The sequence below is a fragment of the Gavialis gangeticus genome, unplaced genomic scaffold, assembly GCF_001723915.1.
Source record: "Gavialis gangeticus isolate Ggan-Ray unplaced genomic scaffold, GavGan_comp1, whole genome shotgun sequence".
NCBI classification, from domain to species: domain Eukaryota; kingdom Metazoa; phylum Chordata; order Crocodylia; family Gavialidae; genus Gavialis; species Gavialis gangeticus.
The window spans coordinates 40,936,918-40,951,698 of record NW_017728994.1 but is presented as its reverse complement, the minus strand read 5'-3'; the positions used below and the strand labels follow the sequence as shown (position 1 = coordinate 40,951,698).

The 14,781-nt window shown below is 40.5% G+C and overlaps 1 protein-coding gene across 4 annotated transcripts in view; it reads right to left on the bottom strand.

The window, feature by feature from the left end:
• The window catches only part of IDE (insulin degrading enzyme), a 131,435-nt gene that overhangs the window by 16,411 nt on the left and 100,243 nt on the right, over window positions 1–14,781 (bottom strand). For all 4 annotated transcript variants that reach the window (XM_019502638.1, XM_019502636.1, XM_019502639.1 and 1 more), the window contains exons 18-21: window positions 8,799–8,890; window positions 3,865–3,976; window positions 1,970–2,137; window positions 1,454–1,726 (exon numbers count right to left, since the gene is read on the bottom strand). In XM_019502638.1, coding sequence (XP_019358183.1) covers window positions 1,454–1,726; window positions 1,970–2,137; window positions 3,865–3,976; window positions 8,799–8,890 — 645 coding nt within the window. The remainder of the gene's footprint in view (window positions 1–1,453; window positions 1,727–1,969; window positions 2,138–3,864; window positions 3,977–8,798; window positions 8,891–14,781) is intronic.

Sequence of the window (14,781 nt, the reverse complement as noted above, 5' to 3'; positions counted from 1 at the left end):
CAACATGGGTTCATTAGAGGCAGGTCCTGTCAGACCAACCTGGTAGCCTTCTACGACCAGGTCACCAAATCCTTAGATGCAGGGGTAGCAGTGTACACAGTCTTCCTGGACTTTCGGAAGGCCTTCGACACAGTCTCTCACCCTGTTCTCATTAAGAAACTGGGAGACTGTGGTGTCAACACCTACAGTCAAATGGGTCACCAACTGGCTGGAGGGCCATACCCAGAGAGTGGTAGTGGACGGGTCATTTTTGACCTGGAGGGATGTGGGCAGTGGGGTCCCCCAGGGCTCGGTCCTCTGGCCCGCACTGTTCAACATCTTCATCAGTGACTTGGACGAGGGAGTAAAAAGCACCCTGTTCAAATCTGCTGCTGACACTAAGATGTGGGGGGAAGTGGGCACGCTAGAAGGGAGGAATAGGCTGCAATCGGACCTAGACAGGTTACAGGGGTGGGTGGACGAGACTAGGATGGGATTCAACACTGACAAGTGCAAGGTGATGCACGTGGGGAGGAAGAGCCAGCACCATACCTACAGGCTGGGGAACTCCCTTCTCATCAGTGCAGAGGCAGAAAAGGATCTTGGAGTCATCATTGATGCCAAGGTGGACATGGGCCGGCAGCGTGGGGATGCAGTCAGGAAGGTCATGCATCCACAGATGCCTCTCAAGCAGATCCAAGGTGATACTCCACCTCTTTGTGACACTGGTCAGGCTGCAGCTGGAGTACTGTGTCCAGTTGTGGGTGCCGCACTTCAGGAGGGATGTGGACAACATGGAGCGGGTCCAGAGGAGGGCCACTCGCATGATCGGGGGCAGCAGGGCAGACCCTATGAGAAGAGGCTACAGGACCTGAACCTATTCAGCCTCCACAAGAAAAGGCTGAGGGGGGATCTAGTGGCCTGTTACAAACTAGTCAGAGGGGACTAGCAGGCATTAGGGGAGTCCCTCTTCCCCCAAGCACTACCAAGAGTGACCAGGAATAACAGTCACAAGCTGGAAGAGGGTAGATTTAGGCTACATATCAGGAGGCGCTACTTCACTGTCAGGGCGGCTAGGATCTGGAACCAACTTCCAAGAGAAGTGATGCTGACTCCTACCCTGGGGGTCTTTAAAAGGAGGCTAGATGAACACCTTGCTGGGGTTGTTTGACTCCAGTACTCTTTCCTGCCATGGCAGGGGGTCAGACTCAATGATCTGCTCAGGTCCCTTCCAACCCTACCAACTATGAAATGTAAGTTTTGCAATTATCACTACTAAAAATAAAACAAAATATCTCAAGGGCACAATAGAAAACTTAAAAAGGAAGGAAAAGGAGATGAGGTCAGATATAGATATGGATCAATTATTAGATTGTAATATATTTGGATACAAAGGGAATTAGCAACACAAAGCCTGAGGTATTAAAACAATTTTGTACTTTTGATTTCATATGCGATTATCAGCATTTCTTACCTCTATCAAAGTTATACTGTTGGGAAATTATTTCCCCCCAGTATTTAGCACATTCTGCGGATAGCTTCTTTGGTTTGTCTAGACGACGAATCGCTAAAGCTTGGATGTGTTTCTGAAAGGCCTCTTCTGACATGTCTTCTATGCACTTCTCCATAGTTTTTAAAAAAGCTTCAACTCTGCTTTCTAAGTAGTGTGGTGGCTTCTCTGACTGGATAATAAATCGCAGTCCTTGTATGCCATTAGCTCTGCGAGGACCGCTGAACACAATGTAACCTTGATAAAAGAAAAAAAAAAAAAAATACTGTGACTGGTTAAAACCTATATTTGTCACAATAGAGAGTGAGGGGCTGCGATGCATGGTTGACACCTCAGATGTCACAAGTCTGAGTCCATAGGAGCAGTGCTCACAGCACAGCCCTGTTAAATTCCAATGAATCTCTAAATTCTGCTGAAGACCTTGTAACAAGGACATGAAAAAGAAAGGAAAGTAGAGAGCGTTTAATTTTGCCCACTCACCTAATTGCTCCTTAGTACGTAGAGTATTGAAGCACGGCTCTGAGATAATTTGACAAAACAGCTCCAAAAACATATTCTCAGAGGTGCTTTGCATATCTGTTTGGTAATATATTTCTATGCCACAGTTGTTATGGACTTCATTTCTCTGTTGGTACACAAACCAACCTCCTAAAAAATAAAGTTAAAATGATTAAAATTCAACTATTCAAATAGTGTTAAAACAAAAAAACCCAACCAAACAAAAAAAACCCATTACCAAACAACTCAAAACACCACTGACAGTCTAGTTGCAGGCAGAATGAGTTTGTAAGGGTTAATATAAAAAGGCTCACACTTTCAGCATTCATCTTCCATTATTAATCAGGCAACCTTTTCACCAGCATGTGTGAAAAAAGATTTCTGGCATACCTAGAATGTTAATAAATCCAAACTCTTGCAATTGGCAAGAGTAAGTGAATTCTACACCAAAGGGTCCTCACAGCAAACACTTTACCAGATGATGTTTCTTATTCACAATGAGCATGAGTGTCTCCACAGACCTCACACTGATTGGAAATGGAGACTGAACAGGCCTCTCAACCTTAATGGGTGGTCCCTGTGAATCATGAATGGGGTATATTTGGGGGACTGGCAAAGAAGACTGCACTGGCTCTACCACAGGGGTTGGCAACATTTTTGGGCACAGTGCCAAAAACACCCATAATCTTGACCTGTAAGATGTTGGTGTGTTGGGATGGGTGGCGGGGGAACCATGAGGGGCCTGATCCTTGTTGTGACAGTGCAGCCCTGGCCACTTCATCATCATCCACCCCAAGGTGCACATGCCAAGCAAAATGCCTTCGTGTGCCCTTGGTCTATCAGCTTTGTTTGCTCTGCAAATACAGGACTTCCATTCCCAGTTTTATAGGCATTAAAACAGATTAAATATTAATACCAGTAACATATTCCATATAAGGCATTTCCTGCAGGCTAAACATCAGCTGGAGATAATTGTTTTTGGCTATACATGGCTATATTTTTCAGGGCATATATTTGTATACACTTCCAGGGATTGCTTAAAATCTTGATTCTGTGACACTGTAGTAAACTGAGTAACATTCATGCATCTTGTAAAACCAATAGTCACTGCACTTTACTCAGTGAGGAAAGGGTTCTCACACAACACTATTTCATTGGCTGTATAAATTAATATTGAAAATTGTTCAATATATAAACGAAGGAGGCAGAGCTTTCATTTTCAGAAAATGCACGAAGTGAAAGAGGTCTTGGATATCTCATAAATACCTACAAAGCAAAATAAAGCTATAAAGCTCTATTTATAAGTGCATGAATGTGTAGAGCCAACAAAAGATTGACACATTACAAAAAGTGTTGTTCTATAATGAGAAATGAAATGTATTTGTAAAGTATTTTTTTAAATCTTTAAAATACCTAAAATCATGCCTGACCAGAGTATCATAACCCCAATGCACTAAAGCTAACCAAAATCATCATACTTTGGTTTCCTCTACCTCATTCTTTCAACATTTGAAAATGGCTGAACCATCACTCTTTTTACTTCAGTGCCATTTTTCTAAACTGCTGTATAAGCCATGTGTCTATTCTCATTCTTCACCTCAATACTAGGTTAAGGAGCTAAAGGCTGTTTTCTAATTCTATAAAATGGTGCTTGAACATATGAAAAAGATTAATGTTAAACTCATCTATTCTATTTTGCAGACAATGCACCTAATACCTTTTATTTTGCTAACCATACAACGTAAAATAATTTAAAACTGATTTGATTTCTTAATAAGCTACTGGCAATAGAGTAACATTTACATCAAAATATCAATAGAGATATCAGGAATCTCAAATTGTGTGCTTTATAACTTATAGATAAAAAAAAACCTTACTGTCAGGCAGCTGTACTTCTCTGTATCTTACTAACTGACTGGGAAGGAGAGGCTTTGTATGAGCGTGCTCAATGAGAGTGTCCTCAACCATTTGCATAATTCCCAGTGCAGCCTAGGAGAGAAAATAATGAAAGGGTGTTTATTACTCGTCAATCTTGTTCTAATAGCATAATGACAGAGAACAGGTTTTGATGCTGAAATGCAAAAGTCAGGAATAAAAAACCTGAGATAGTTATTTTAAAACAAAAGTAAAAAAAAAAAAAACACAGCAGAAATAAACGTGCTTTTTCCTTTGACATCTGATAATTGTGTTAACATTAACCCAGTGGTAGTGGCAATCAGATTCAATTACATTATCTTTACACACTGAACTGGACTTTTTCTACCAAAGTTAGAGCATGTGAGTTTTCAGAAACTGCATACCTCCTACGAAATTAAAAAAAATACACAAATAAAGGTTTGTTAGCTATTAATTTGATTTCTTAAAGTCTCTTTGCTAGGTCAGTTCTCTGCCTCTGCTGTGCTGTGCTTACAACATTTTGCCTGTTTAGTATCGAGCTGTTCTCCTTTATGTATGAATGATTAAAAAAAGCTAAGAGTCAAATGTTGTTTCTTCATGCGTCTTTCAGTTGGCAAGATAATTAGGAAAACAGTCTTGTTTAGTACCCATACAATTAAAAACCCAGTACATACAAGTGACATTTGTTTCCTGTACAATTAATCAGCTTCAGCTCTGCACTTGATGGCTGTTTCTCAAAAGAGGCCTAAAAGAATGAGGCACCCAACTTCCAGTGGAAATACAATGGGAAAGGAGTACTCAACTCCTTTAGGCAAATACCATTTTTAGGGCCCTATCAAATTCACAGTGGAAGTGGGCTGCACTAAGGCTCCTTTAATTTCGCAGGTTCCCTCACGAGTACCCCCACCGCTGACTGGCGAAGGGGCCCTGCTTGCAGCTTGCTCCTGATCAGCAGTGAAGTGAAAACTGCTGTTTTAAACATGGCGTCATTTTTAACTTCCCACTGCTGATTGGTCAAGGGGTCCCAGTCGCCCCATTGCTTACGGCTGACCAAATAACTGTACCTTCCTCAGTTTCCTTCCAGTGTTTGTACAAGTTGTGATTAAGTTGCTATATGAAACCTCACTGAAGTATGCGAAATTAAATCTAAAGATTTTGTATTTTAATGATGAAAAAGATAATAATGAGAAAAAAATGTTTTCTGTAACTAGCAGCATGTGTGACAGGATACAATCCTACAACTATATGGAGAGTAGGAAAGGGATTTCTATTAGTACCCATGTGGTGCAACTATGTATAGGAGGCTGGGGTGATCAGATATGAATAGCAAGCTTTTCCTAACTAGAGAGAAGGAAACTGGCAGGAAACAGTTTTCCCACATCTGCAAAATCATATTTAAAAAAAAGCCCAACCCAACCCCCCACCCCAAAAAACAAACAAATTAGTTCTATGCTGTGGTGGGTAGAGGTGCACAAATGCATCAGTCCATACAGTATTGGAACTGAGTAAAGGAAAATCGATATCGTCAGAAATTGGCTTTTTTTTTGGTAAGTGTGGCAGTTAATGTTGCTGATAAATGCTGAGTGCATGTGCTCAGCCACAGCATGCATGCAGCTAGCCCAGAAGTCTGGAGAGCAGCGTCCAGCTGGTAAGTCTGTTGGGGGAAGGGGCAGGAGGAGGGAAGGGGCATTGGGGGGGTGGCAGATCAAGACTTTCACAGTGAGGAAGGAAAAGGGCTGCCTGGCCAGGACAGGGTGCAGGACGGAGCTGCAAGCAGCTCGTCGGGGGTTGGGAACTCCTACCCCCACTGGGTACACCATTGCGGAAGGCATGGGGGGGGGCACATGCCCCCTGGATTTGAACGCACAGTGATGGCGGGCTGCTGCTGCCTGCTCAAGGCAGCACCAGAGTCTTCCCAGCTTAAGTGGGCAACACCAACCCATCATCACCCCGTGCACAGATCTGGGGGTGCACATCTCCCTGTGCCTTCCCCAGGGCTGTGAGCAGAGGGGGGAGCCACCCTGCCTCCCACCCCATGCCCCCCAAATAAGCTGCTCGTGGCTCCGTCCCATGGCCTGCCCCAAACCAGGCAGTGCCTGACCCAGCCCCCTTCCTGACTCACCATGGTAGTCTCAATCTATCCCCCACCACATCCCTTCCCTCCCCTTGCCCCTTCTTCCCCAAGAGATTTACTATCCAGATGCTATCCATATCAGTAATTGGATTGGTATCGGCCAATATGGCTCATTAATAATTGGCCATCAGTACTGGCCCAAATAATCTTTATCAGTGTACCCCTAGTGGTGGGGGTGTGGCAGTATTAATTGCTGCAGCTCTAAGAGTCATGGCAATTAATGTTGCTATGGGTCCTGCCATCCCCAATTTCCAGACCCCTGTAGAGTACCTTGACCAAATGATACGGCCTGATTTGCTGGGTCAGTCCATGGCTAGACCCGGCATGGGGGATCTGAGCTGGCATGTGGCCCCAGACCTGGAGCTTAACTGGATTGGGTCAGTGTGCTTGCCTTGGACCCAGCACATGGGGTCACACCTGGTCACAGCCTTAGACTTGGCACATGGTCCCAAGACCTTGTTTGCTGAATCAAATTGGCATACAGGGTTAGCCCATAGCCAGATCCATACTATAAGGTTAAGTTCTTTTCAGGAAGGTGACAAGAAAAAAAAAAGAATGTTTTGTGTTGTATTCCAGGGTGTGCTATCTGTGAGAAAATACAGTAATTATAGAACTACTTAGATACCAACATCTGTATTGTAGATTTCTTAAAAGCTAATCATATTTAAAAGGCATTAAAGAAAAATCTGAATTTATACATTTGAAAGTAACTGTTATAATCACTAATTACAATTTGAATTTACTTTCCATTTTTTAGAAAAAAATAGCATTGGTGCATTTCATCTTTGTGCATATTAATATAGTGTAGCCTCTGGATAAAATTCTCAAAAATGTCTAAGGGCTATATTTGTAAAAGTATTTAAATGCCTAATGGAAATTAGGTGCCTATAAATCTAACCCTCTGTGATTTACAGCCATAACACCTATTTTCAGAAGATTAGTTTGTAAGGCTCCTAAGTCAATTAGTTACTCTATCATCTGTTTTCAGTATCAAAGACCTGAGTGTTACCAAACCGTGTTACCTTGGCATTTCCTGTTACGTTAACTGTTATGCATTAAAGTTTGTATGTTATATAATGCAGTTCATGTATTTTTTTTAAAATGTCACTTCTGAAATGACAAATGATATGTATATTTTTTGCAGTTATTAAAACGTAATAGACTTGGTTTGTTGCACTTTTTGTACCTGCACAAAATGGAGCCATTTCTGTATGGGTATTTGCCTTGTGCACGCCACCTCATCTGTTGAGTGAGGCATATGCTTAAATTGTGTTTACTTCAGTGGGACTTAATTTAAGCCAAAGTGCTTTGCAGAAAAGGGATGGAATTATTCACTTATTTAAAAGTTATGTTCATGTTTAAGAGCTTTATCACACTGACAGCTGAGCTTTTTCTTTAAACGCCTTTCCATCATCATAGCACACACATCAATCAATCTTCCCATCAATCCAAGAAAAAACAAATAATGACTTGTGCAAAGGCAGCTGGAGTCTCAGATTTGATGTCCAATAAGATTATATGGTGGTTTTAACTCTGTTTACCCAAAATGCTCTGTTTTATTTTAAAAGCTGTATTGATCCCTCCCTCAAGGAGAATTTTTTGACCTGATCTGTACATCTGAAATCCGTAGACTATAAAATGGTTAGGGCCCTACTAAATTCACAGCAGAAGTTGGCTGTGCTGTTGTTCCTTTAATCTTGCAGGTTCCCATGCTCTCCCCCCTGCCACTGATTGATAGAGGGGCCCTGTTTACACCTCATTACTGATTGGTAGGGAAATGAAAACTGTAGTTTTAAACATGGCGCTGTTTCTGCCTCCAGCTGGGAACATTTGGGTAGGAAGAAAGAGTGGAAATTAGATCTGGGACTCCAGCTGCCTTTGTGCAAGTCACTATTTGTTTTTTCTTCAACTGACATTGGAAGGAAACTAAGAGGAAGGTGGAGTTATTCTTTAAGTTCTTTTAAAAGAAAAAAAGAAAAATTATTGAACAACTTTTGCTGAGCTGCCATTAAATGCCCAAACTTCCTATATACAATTCTTTTGGCTCCTTCCCCCTTTCGCTCCCTCTTGGTGGTGATTTCTCCACCCCACACCATATGCTCAGTGGTGACTGGCAATGTCTTAGATTTCCTAGGACTAGAAAAGTTTCACGAGTCTAGTATAGAAGTATTTCCATTATATTTACTGTCGAGAATAACACTATACCAGCCCCATAAGGTATATCTTAACTTTCCAACAGGGCTACCGTGATAAAGTAAATATGCTCATTGGATGTTTGTGCAAAACATTATCATTTTAAAAGGACAGAGTAAATAGTTTAACTTCCATTTAAATTATTTAACTTTCATTTTCTTTTATTTTTGAAAGTAAAAGTCTGTTACTTATGGTCCCACACCTCCATTTAGCCATGTACAAAGAGTTCCATTTTGAAGCATTCTGAATTTTTAATTTTTTGCAAGTCAAACTAAAGCTTGCAAGTGGAAAAAGCAGGAACTACCACACAATTCATTTTGCAGTCTCATTACATTACTATAACGACATGCAACACAGACTTGAAAATACTTAAAACAAACTGTTACATTTTGAAGACCAATATGGGAATAGCATTCAGGCTAATATTAGAGAGCAGAAAATAAATGACACCAGGGTGTTTTCAACAGAGCTCCTAAAGTTGGAAAGTGAAAACTATGGAGGAAAAAAGGAGTTTTAAAATTAGGACAATTAAATGAATCCTTAGTTCTTGCCACTACTTATATTATAAACTACTGCAATCAAACTAACCTGTTTTGTTATATTGCCATGCAGAAGAGCTTCAATGTGTAACCGTGACAACAGTTGAGATATAAAGGCCTTGAGGCGGGGAAGAGTGACATCTAAAATAGATATTTAGATGGTTAAATCAATCGTGGATTTTGTTACATTAGGGATCAGATATAATGCATTTATGGAAAAGGATGATGAAGATAATTTTCATGAAATGTAGCGATTTAAAAATGAATGGTTGGAAAGCTTCCAGGTCTAACTAGTGGTACTCATTGTATAGTTTTCCTTTGCTTAGAATTCACATGTTGTCTGACCCAGATTCCAGTAAGAAAAAATCCATTCTCCAATCATACTGAACACACACATTCATTCTCCAGACAAAACAGTAACAACCATTCAGGTGCTCTTCAGAGATAAAGTTTTAGCTATTACCTATACAAAGTACATGTAGCTTAGAATTCCTGTGAAAGACACAGAACAATTATCTAGACTAAAAAAAATAAATACATCAAATTTAGTAGTTTTATGGTAATTATGCAATAAATTATAAAGAAATTATTTCAAAAACATTATACACACACTATATTATGTATGAAACCTTTTTCCTATAAAGCAAAACATATTTTTCATACAAAAACCAAGAGAGTCTCAGCAGGCTAAGAAAGGAAGGACAGTTCAGTGTTTAGGGCACTTATGTTATAGCCTGAAGACACACAATCAGTTTCCTGGCTGTCTCAGATTCTGTGTGCAACTTTGGGATTACCCCAACACTTCCGGATCCTTATATTTTCATCTGTAAAATGGAGACAACTCAGAGTGTTCCAAGAATGAATACACTCAAAACTATGGTGGGCTTAGTTATTATGGTAGTGAAGAGACATGCAAGAACCATTTTTTTTAAAGAAGGGACAGACCTAACTTAATTTCTTACCAGTCACTTCCTACATTTCAACTCCAACAAATACAGACCTATAAGAAGTTTTTGTTTTCACTTCTTTCCTCACACCAACCAGTTATTTGTTCTTTTCACTAACTGTCTTTTATTTGGAGTAGAAGTTCTTTAGGGTAGATAAAGAGTCTTTGTATAATTATAGGCCCCCCTCTACACATTACACTTAAAGTGTGATTAAACTAGATAATCATGCCTTAAGTAGTAAAACAGTTACATGTTCAGCCACTTAATGGCATGGCAAAACAAGCATAAGCTACAAAGTTGTTCCACAAAAAATGTGGAATAGCTTTGTAGCTTGTTCTAATCGTGCCATTAATTGGAAGTATGGACAAGTTCTCCCATAAAATGAGGGGTCCTGGCCACAGCGGTGCACCACCCACTGCCAACCCCACAGTTGACAAAGCTCGCAGTGGTGGCACAGTTGTCAGCTACAGGGCTTGCAGTGGGGAAATCTGCGCCCTCCTACGCCCCCCACCCCCAAGTTTCCTCAGCTCCTCATGTTGTATGGCAGGAGGTGTGATTGTGTGGTTCACGTATTAGATCCCACTGTGCCTTGACCTACACATGTAGAGGAGCCTATGAACACAGATAGTGGAGGAGACTTCTTGGGCCACTGCAGATAACCACATAATAAGCATTTGTCCAGATGGTTCTGTGAGACTATCCACTCTGCAGCATACCATGCATCACAGGCCCAAAGCATCCTCCCTGATATCCTATTGCAACCTTAAAATCTTTAGTGCAACCCTCCCTCAAAACAAACAAACAAAACACTCCACATAGGATTTTGAACCATGGAGAAAAATAAAGAGAGATGGGAGCCACCAATGTATTAGGCCTCTCCAATTGCAGAAAATTTGTTAAATAAATGATGTGCAGATGCACCTAAAAAGTGGGCTGTTTGCCAACACCAAAGATGAAGGAAATCAACTCTGTCAGCCTTAGCTCAACTCACTTGGGGGAAATTCCTTCCTCACCCCAAATGTGGTAACTGAATGTATGATCATGACATGCCAGCCAGGCAGGCACCTGAGAGTTTCTCAGTAATAGAAATACCAGTGCACCTAATGTCCAGTGCTTCACAGGAAACCGAAAAAGAAAAACAAAACAAAAACCACAATTCAGAGAGCAAAAAAATTCTCCTGACACTTGCAGGATACTAGCAGAAGCTCTGAAACACGGGAGTAATGCGATCCCATATGGAGAAACAAGTTTTGTAAGCATATTAACTCAAGAGAAAGGAAGAAACAAAATAAATCTAACCAAGGGAGGGTTGCCACCTGATCTGGACTTCCTTACTTCCACAAATACAATTATAGGTAGGTTTTCCTGTAACCTACATTAAAGCAGGTCCTGAAAACACACATAAATCAGATAGTACACAAGTCTATCACCCCAATGAAAAACCACTTCAACACTTGACCTCCTCCTTGTGCCAAGAACCTGCATCTCACCAAGCCTACTTTCACTAACAACAGCCTCTACCACCAGGCCTGCCCTCATCATCAGTTGAGTAAAGAAGTTCTGTGTCATCAAGTACTTCCCACAGTTATGGAGATCATATGTTCTTTCAGATGGAAGTCTAGTTTCCTCTCAAATACTATCCATGGGCATACCACAATACTGCATGTCACTTGCTCTCATTACCATTACAACACTGTTATCCTATAATACTGTCCTTTTAAGTTCCATCCTGAAACAATTCATGTTACTTGTCCCCACTTCCTTGTTTGGAAGGCCATTCTGGCACTTTACTCCTTTGATGATTATAAACTCTTTATGAATTTCAAATCTAAATTTATTCATGACTAACTCATTTTCATTTCATTTTGTGCCAATATTATCCTCCAACTTAAACAGCTCTTCATATTCACTGCCAAAACAGAGTAATTATCAGGAATCCAGGTCTTCCATTTGCTATGGAAAAAACATGGATTTTCCACTTTAAAGGAAAAAAATGCAGGAAACCACAGGTTTCCCTTTACAGGCAGGCAGAGTTTCAGTCTGCAAGGGACAGCTTGTGGCTGTGGGGAGTGGGAGGAGGGTGATCAGGCAGGGGGTTCCATATGCAGATGCATGCTTGCACATGCACATGGAAGCCAGGCAGCGGTGGAGCAGCTCACTCCAGGTAAGTCTGGAGGGGCGGGGGGGAGAGGGGGAAGGGCCCAGGCCATGTGTTGGGTGGGGGGGCACAGGTGACAGGGCAGGGGAACACGTGGCCCCCCCACACTTCTGTGCCCACTGCAGGGTGCTGGGATGCAGCTGGGCTGGATCAGCTCTAGGCAGGAGCCACCTTCATGACCCAGGAGGTGAGGTGCCCCTGCCCATCCAACAGCAGTGGAAGCACAAATATATACGAGTGGAGTTTCATTTTAAAATCACAGAAAAAATGCAGATTTTGGAGGTTTAATCAGAGAATTTGCAGTTTTTAAACTGAGATAATCAGAGCCCCTGGTAATTAGATCTCTTCTCAAGCTTTGTTTCACTAAAGCTAAACAAACCAAGCCTTTTTAATGTCATTACAGGGCAGATTCTCCATTCCTCTAACCATCTCAGATACCCTTCTCTGTAACTTTTATACATAAACTCAGTTTTGAACACAGGTGACTAAAACTATATACATTCTAAAACAGGTCTTAGTAATGCCTGGCAAAGTGGTACAAATACTACTCAGTTTCTACTAAAAATACCCTTTCTATGTGGCCTAAAATTACTATATACCTTTTTCACAGCTACAACTCACTGTCATTGTACAAAACTAGCAACCTGCCCTGGTCCCTTTCTTTTCCTACATTGTTTCCAGTCTACAAGTCTTTAGCTTATAGCAAGTGCTCTTGATATTAATCGTAAAATGCATGATTTTGCATTTTGTACTATTAAAATATTATTGTTTCTCTTACCCCAATCCACAAGGTTGTTTAGGTCTTCATATATAATTGCCTGGTCCTCCTCAGTGTTGGCAATAATTTCTAATTTTCTATTATTCATGAATTTCATAAGCGCCCATCTGCTTTTTACTCAAAGGGCCACTAATGAAAATATCAAGCAGGATGGGGAATAATACTAGTAACCAGTCTCCAATCTAATAATTTCATATAAGCCATGTATAGGAGTTACATTTCAACTGGTAGAATCATGGCTCTCCTGGCAAAATAAAACCATTAAGGGAGCTGCTGCAGGGGGCACTTCTGGTGTGATTTACAGAGATCTCTATTCATCATATAAAAAAAATTCTGACACATCGTGGTCTTTCCAAGTTCTTTGCAACAGAAGAATTGTTCTATTATTTTTCTGCAGTCAAAGAAATGAGAGAAAGCAATGAGCTGGCATTTTCTGAGGGGTTCCTTGAATCTAATGAGATTAAGAACCACTGGAATATCCTTTTTACAGTTGATCTTACTCTGAAATCCAATTGACTTCAATGGGAGTAGGACAGGGTTCACTGGAAGAGGCAATTATGCTATGCAGACTACAGAACAAAATATTTATGACCATCTGAGAGTAACTCTGTAGGTAATCCCAGGCATTTGTATGAAACATCCTAGAAGTATAAAAGGAATCCAACCTGCATGAAGCAGTTTCAGAACTGAAGACTGTCAGTTTCTGCCCATCCTAAATATGTTGTCTTTTAAGAGCCATTTCCTTTTTGTTGATATATTTATTCTGTTCTACAAGATGCCAGTAGTGAACAGGGACTTTAGTCTGATTTAGGATCTCATTGTGTTGAGCACTACAAAAAAAGTGCATGTGGTATTGCCAACCATACCAGCTTCAAACAGTTTACAGCCAGATCACATATCTGAAATGACCACAAATTAAATAATTAAGAAAGGGATATAGCAAAAGTAATATTTAAAGTGCCAAATAATGTCAAATCATTCTCCTAGCCACAATAAAAGACATTTAAAATTTTTTTTTTTATTTTTTGTTATAAAAGAGTGTTTATGATAGCTAAGAGTTTTCAGTGCCCAATAAATATTAAGACATTCCCAGCTGCCTGTGTGCAAGATAGCACATTATCCATCTAATACATGCATCTCTGAGGGAGTGTCAAGTACACATCTTTGCTGACACTGGTCATCTGCTGAAGACAGGGTTTTATAAAGCAAGGTTTAAACAGAAACTGAGTATTACAAAAAAAGGACAGCAGCTACAGAACGACATATTTATGAGGTCAAATCCTGTTCTCTTTACTCATCTGACTAGCCTCAACAAAATCAAAACCTGAATGAGAAATGCAACCTTAGTGCCCTTAAACAACATCTTTTGGAAGATTTGCTGGGGTTGTTTCAAGGAGACAGATATTATCTTCTTTCTGCATATTGTTCTAATGCAGCATGTTGTCATGTCAGACCAGAAACTGCGAGTGAAAGCTTTTAGGTTGTGCTAAAATTATAAATGAATGCTCAGATGATTTTATAGTTACTTATATTTTAAATTCTGCTTCTCACTAAATATAGTGGGTGACCTTCATTAAGGTCTAATTGCATTCAAATTTGGGAGTCCCTTCTCCCTTAAATATGTATGAGTGACTGGTTACTAAAAAACAAAAGGAAACTAAAATTTCCTAAATGATTTTTCTTTCTGTTCTTTAATAACTTAAATTTTGAGGGAGAAAAATTAAAGATGCTATGAAATAGCTGCCTTAACACAATTCAAAATATGTATTTTGAACTGGGAACCAAATGATAACTTCATTAATACAGATAAACTAGGATTAAATACCATATGCCCTTGCATTTAACCAACCTTGAATTTAAGATGCCCCCGCAATATAGATTATATATGGAAAATATTTATAAATGTGTTACAATTTTCAAGGTATGTAATCTAATTATTGGGAAGTTGCCTTAAATTTGCCCTCCCACAACTGCTACATTAGGGAAAGCAGCGGTGGTGGTGGTGGGGAGGTCTAGTGGCTGAGGGGGGGTCAGGCTACCTGCCCTGTGAGACCACTTCTGCCTGCAGCTTTCCTGCCCCCTGCTACATACAGCCCCCTCCACACAATCTCTGTCCCTCTCCCTCCCCACCATTGCTGTCAGATGCTGC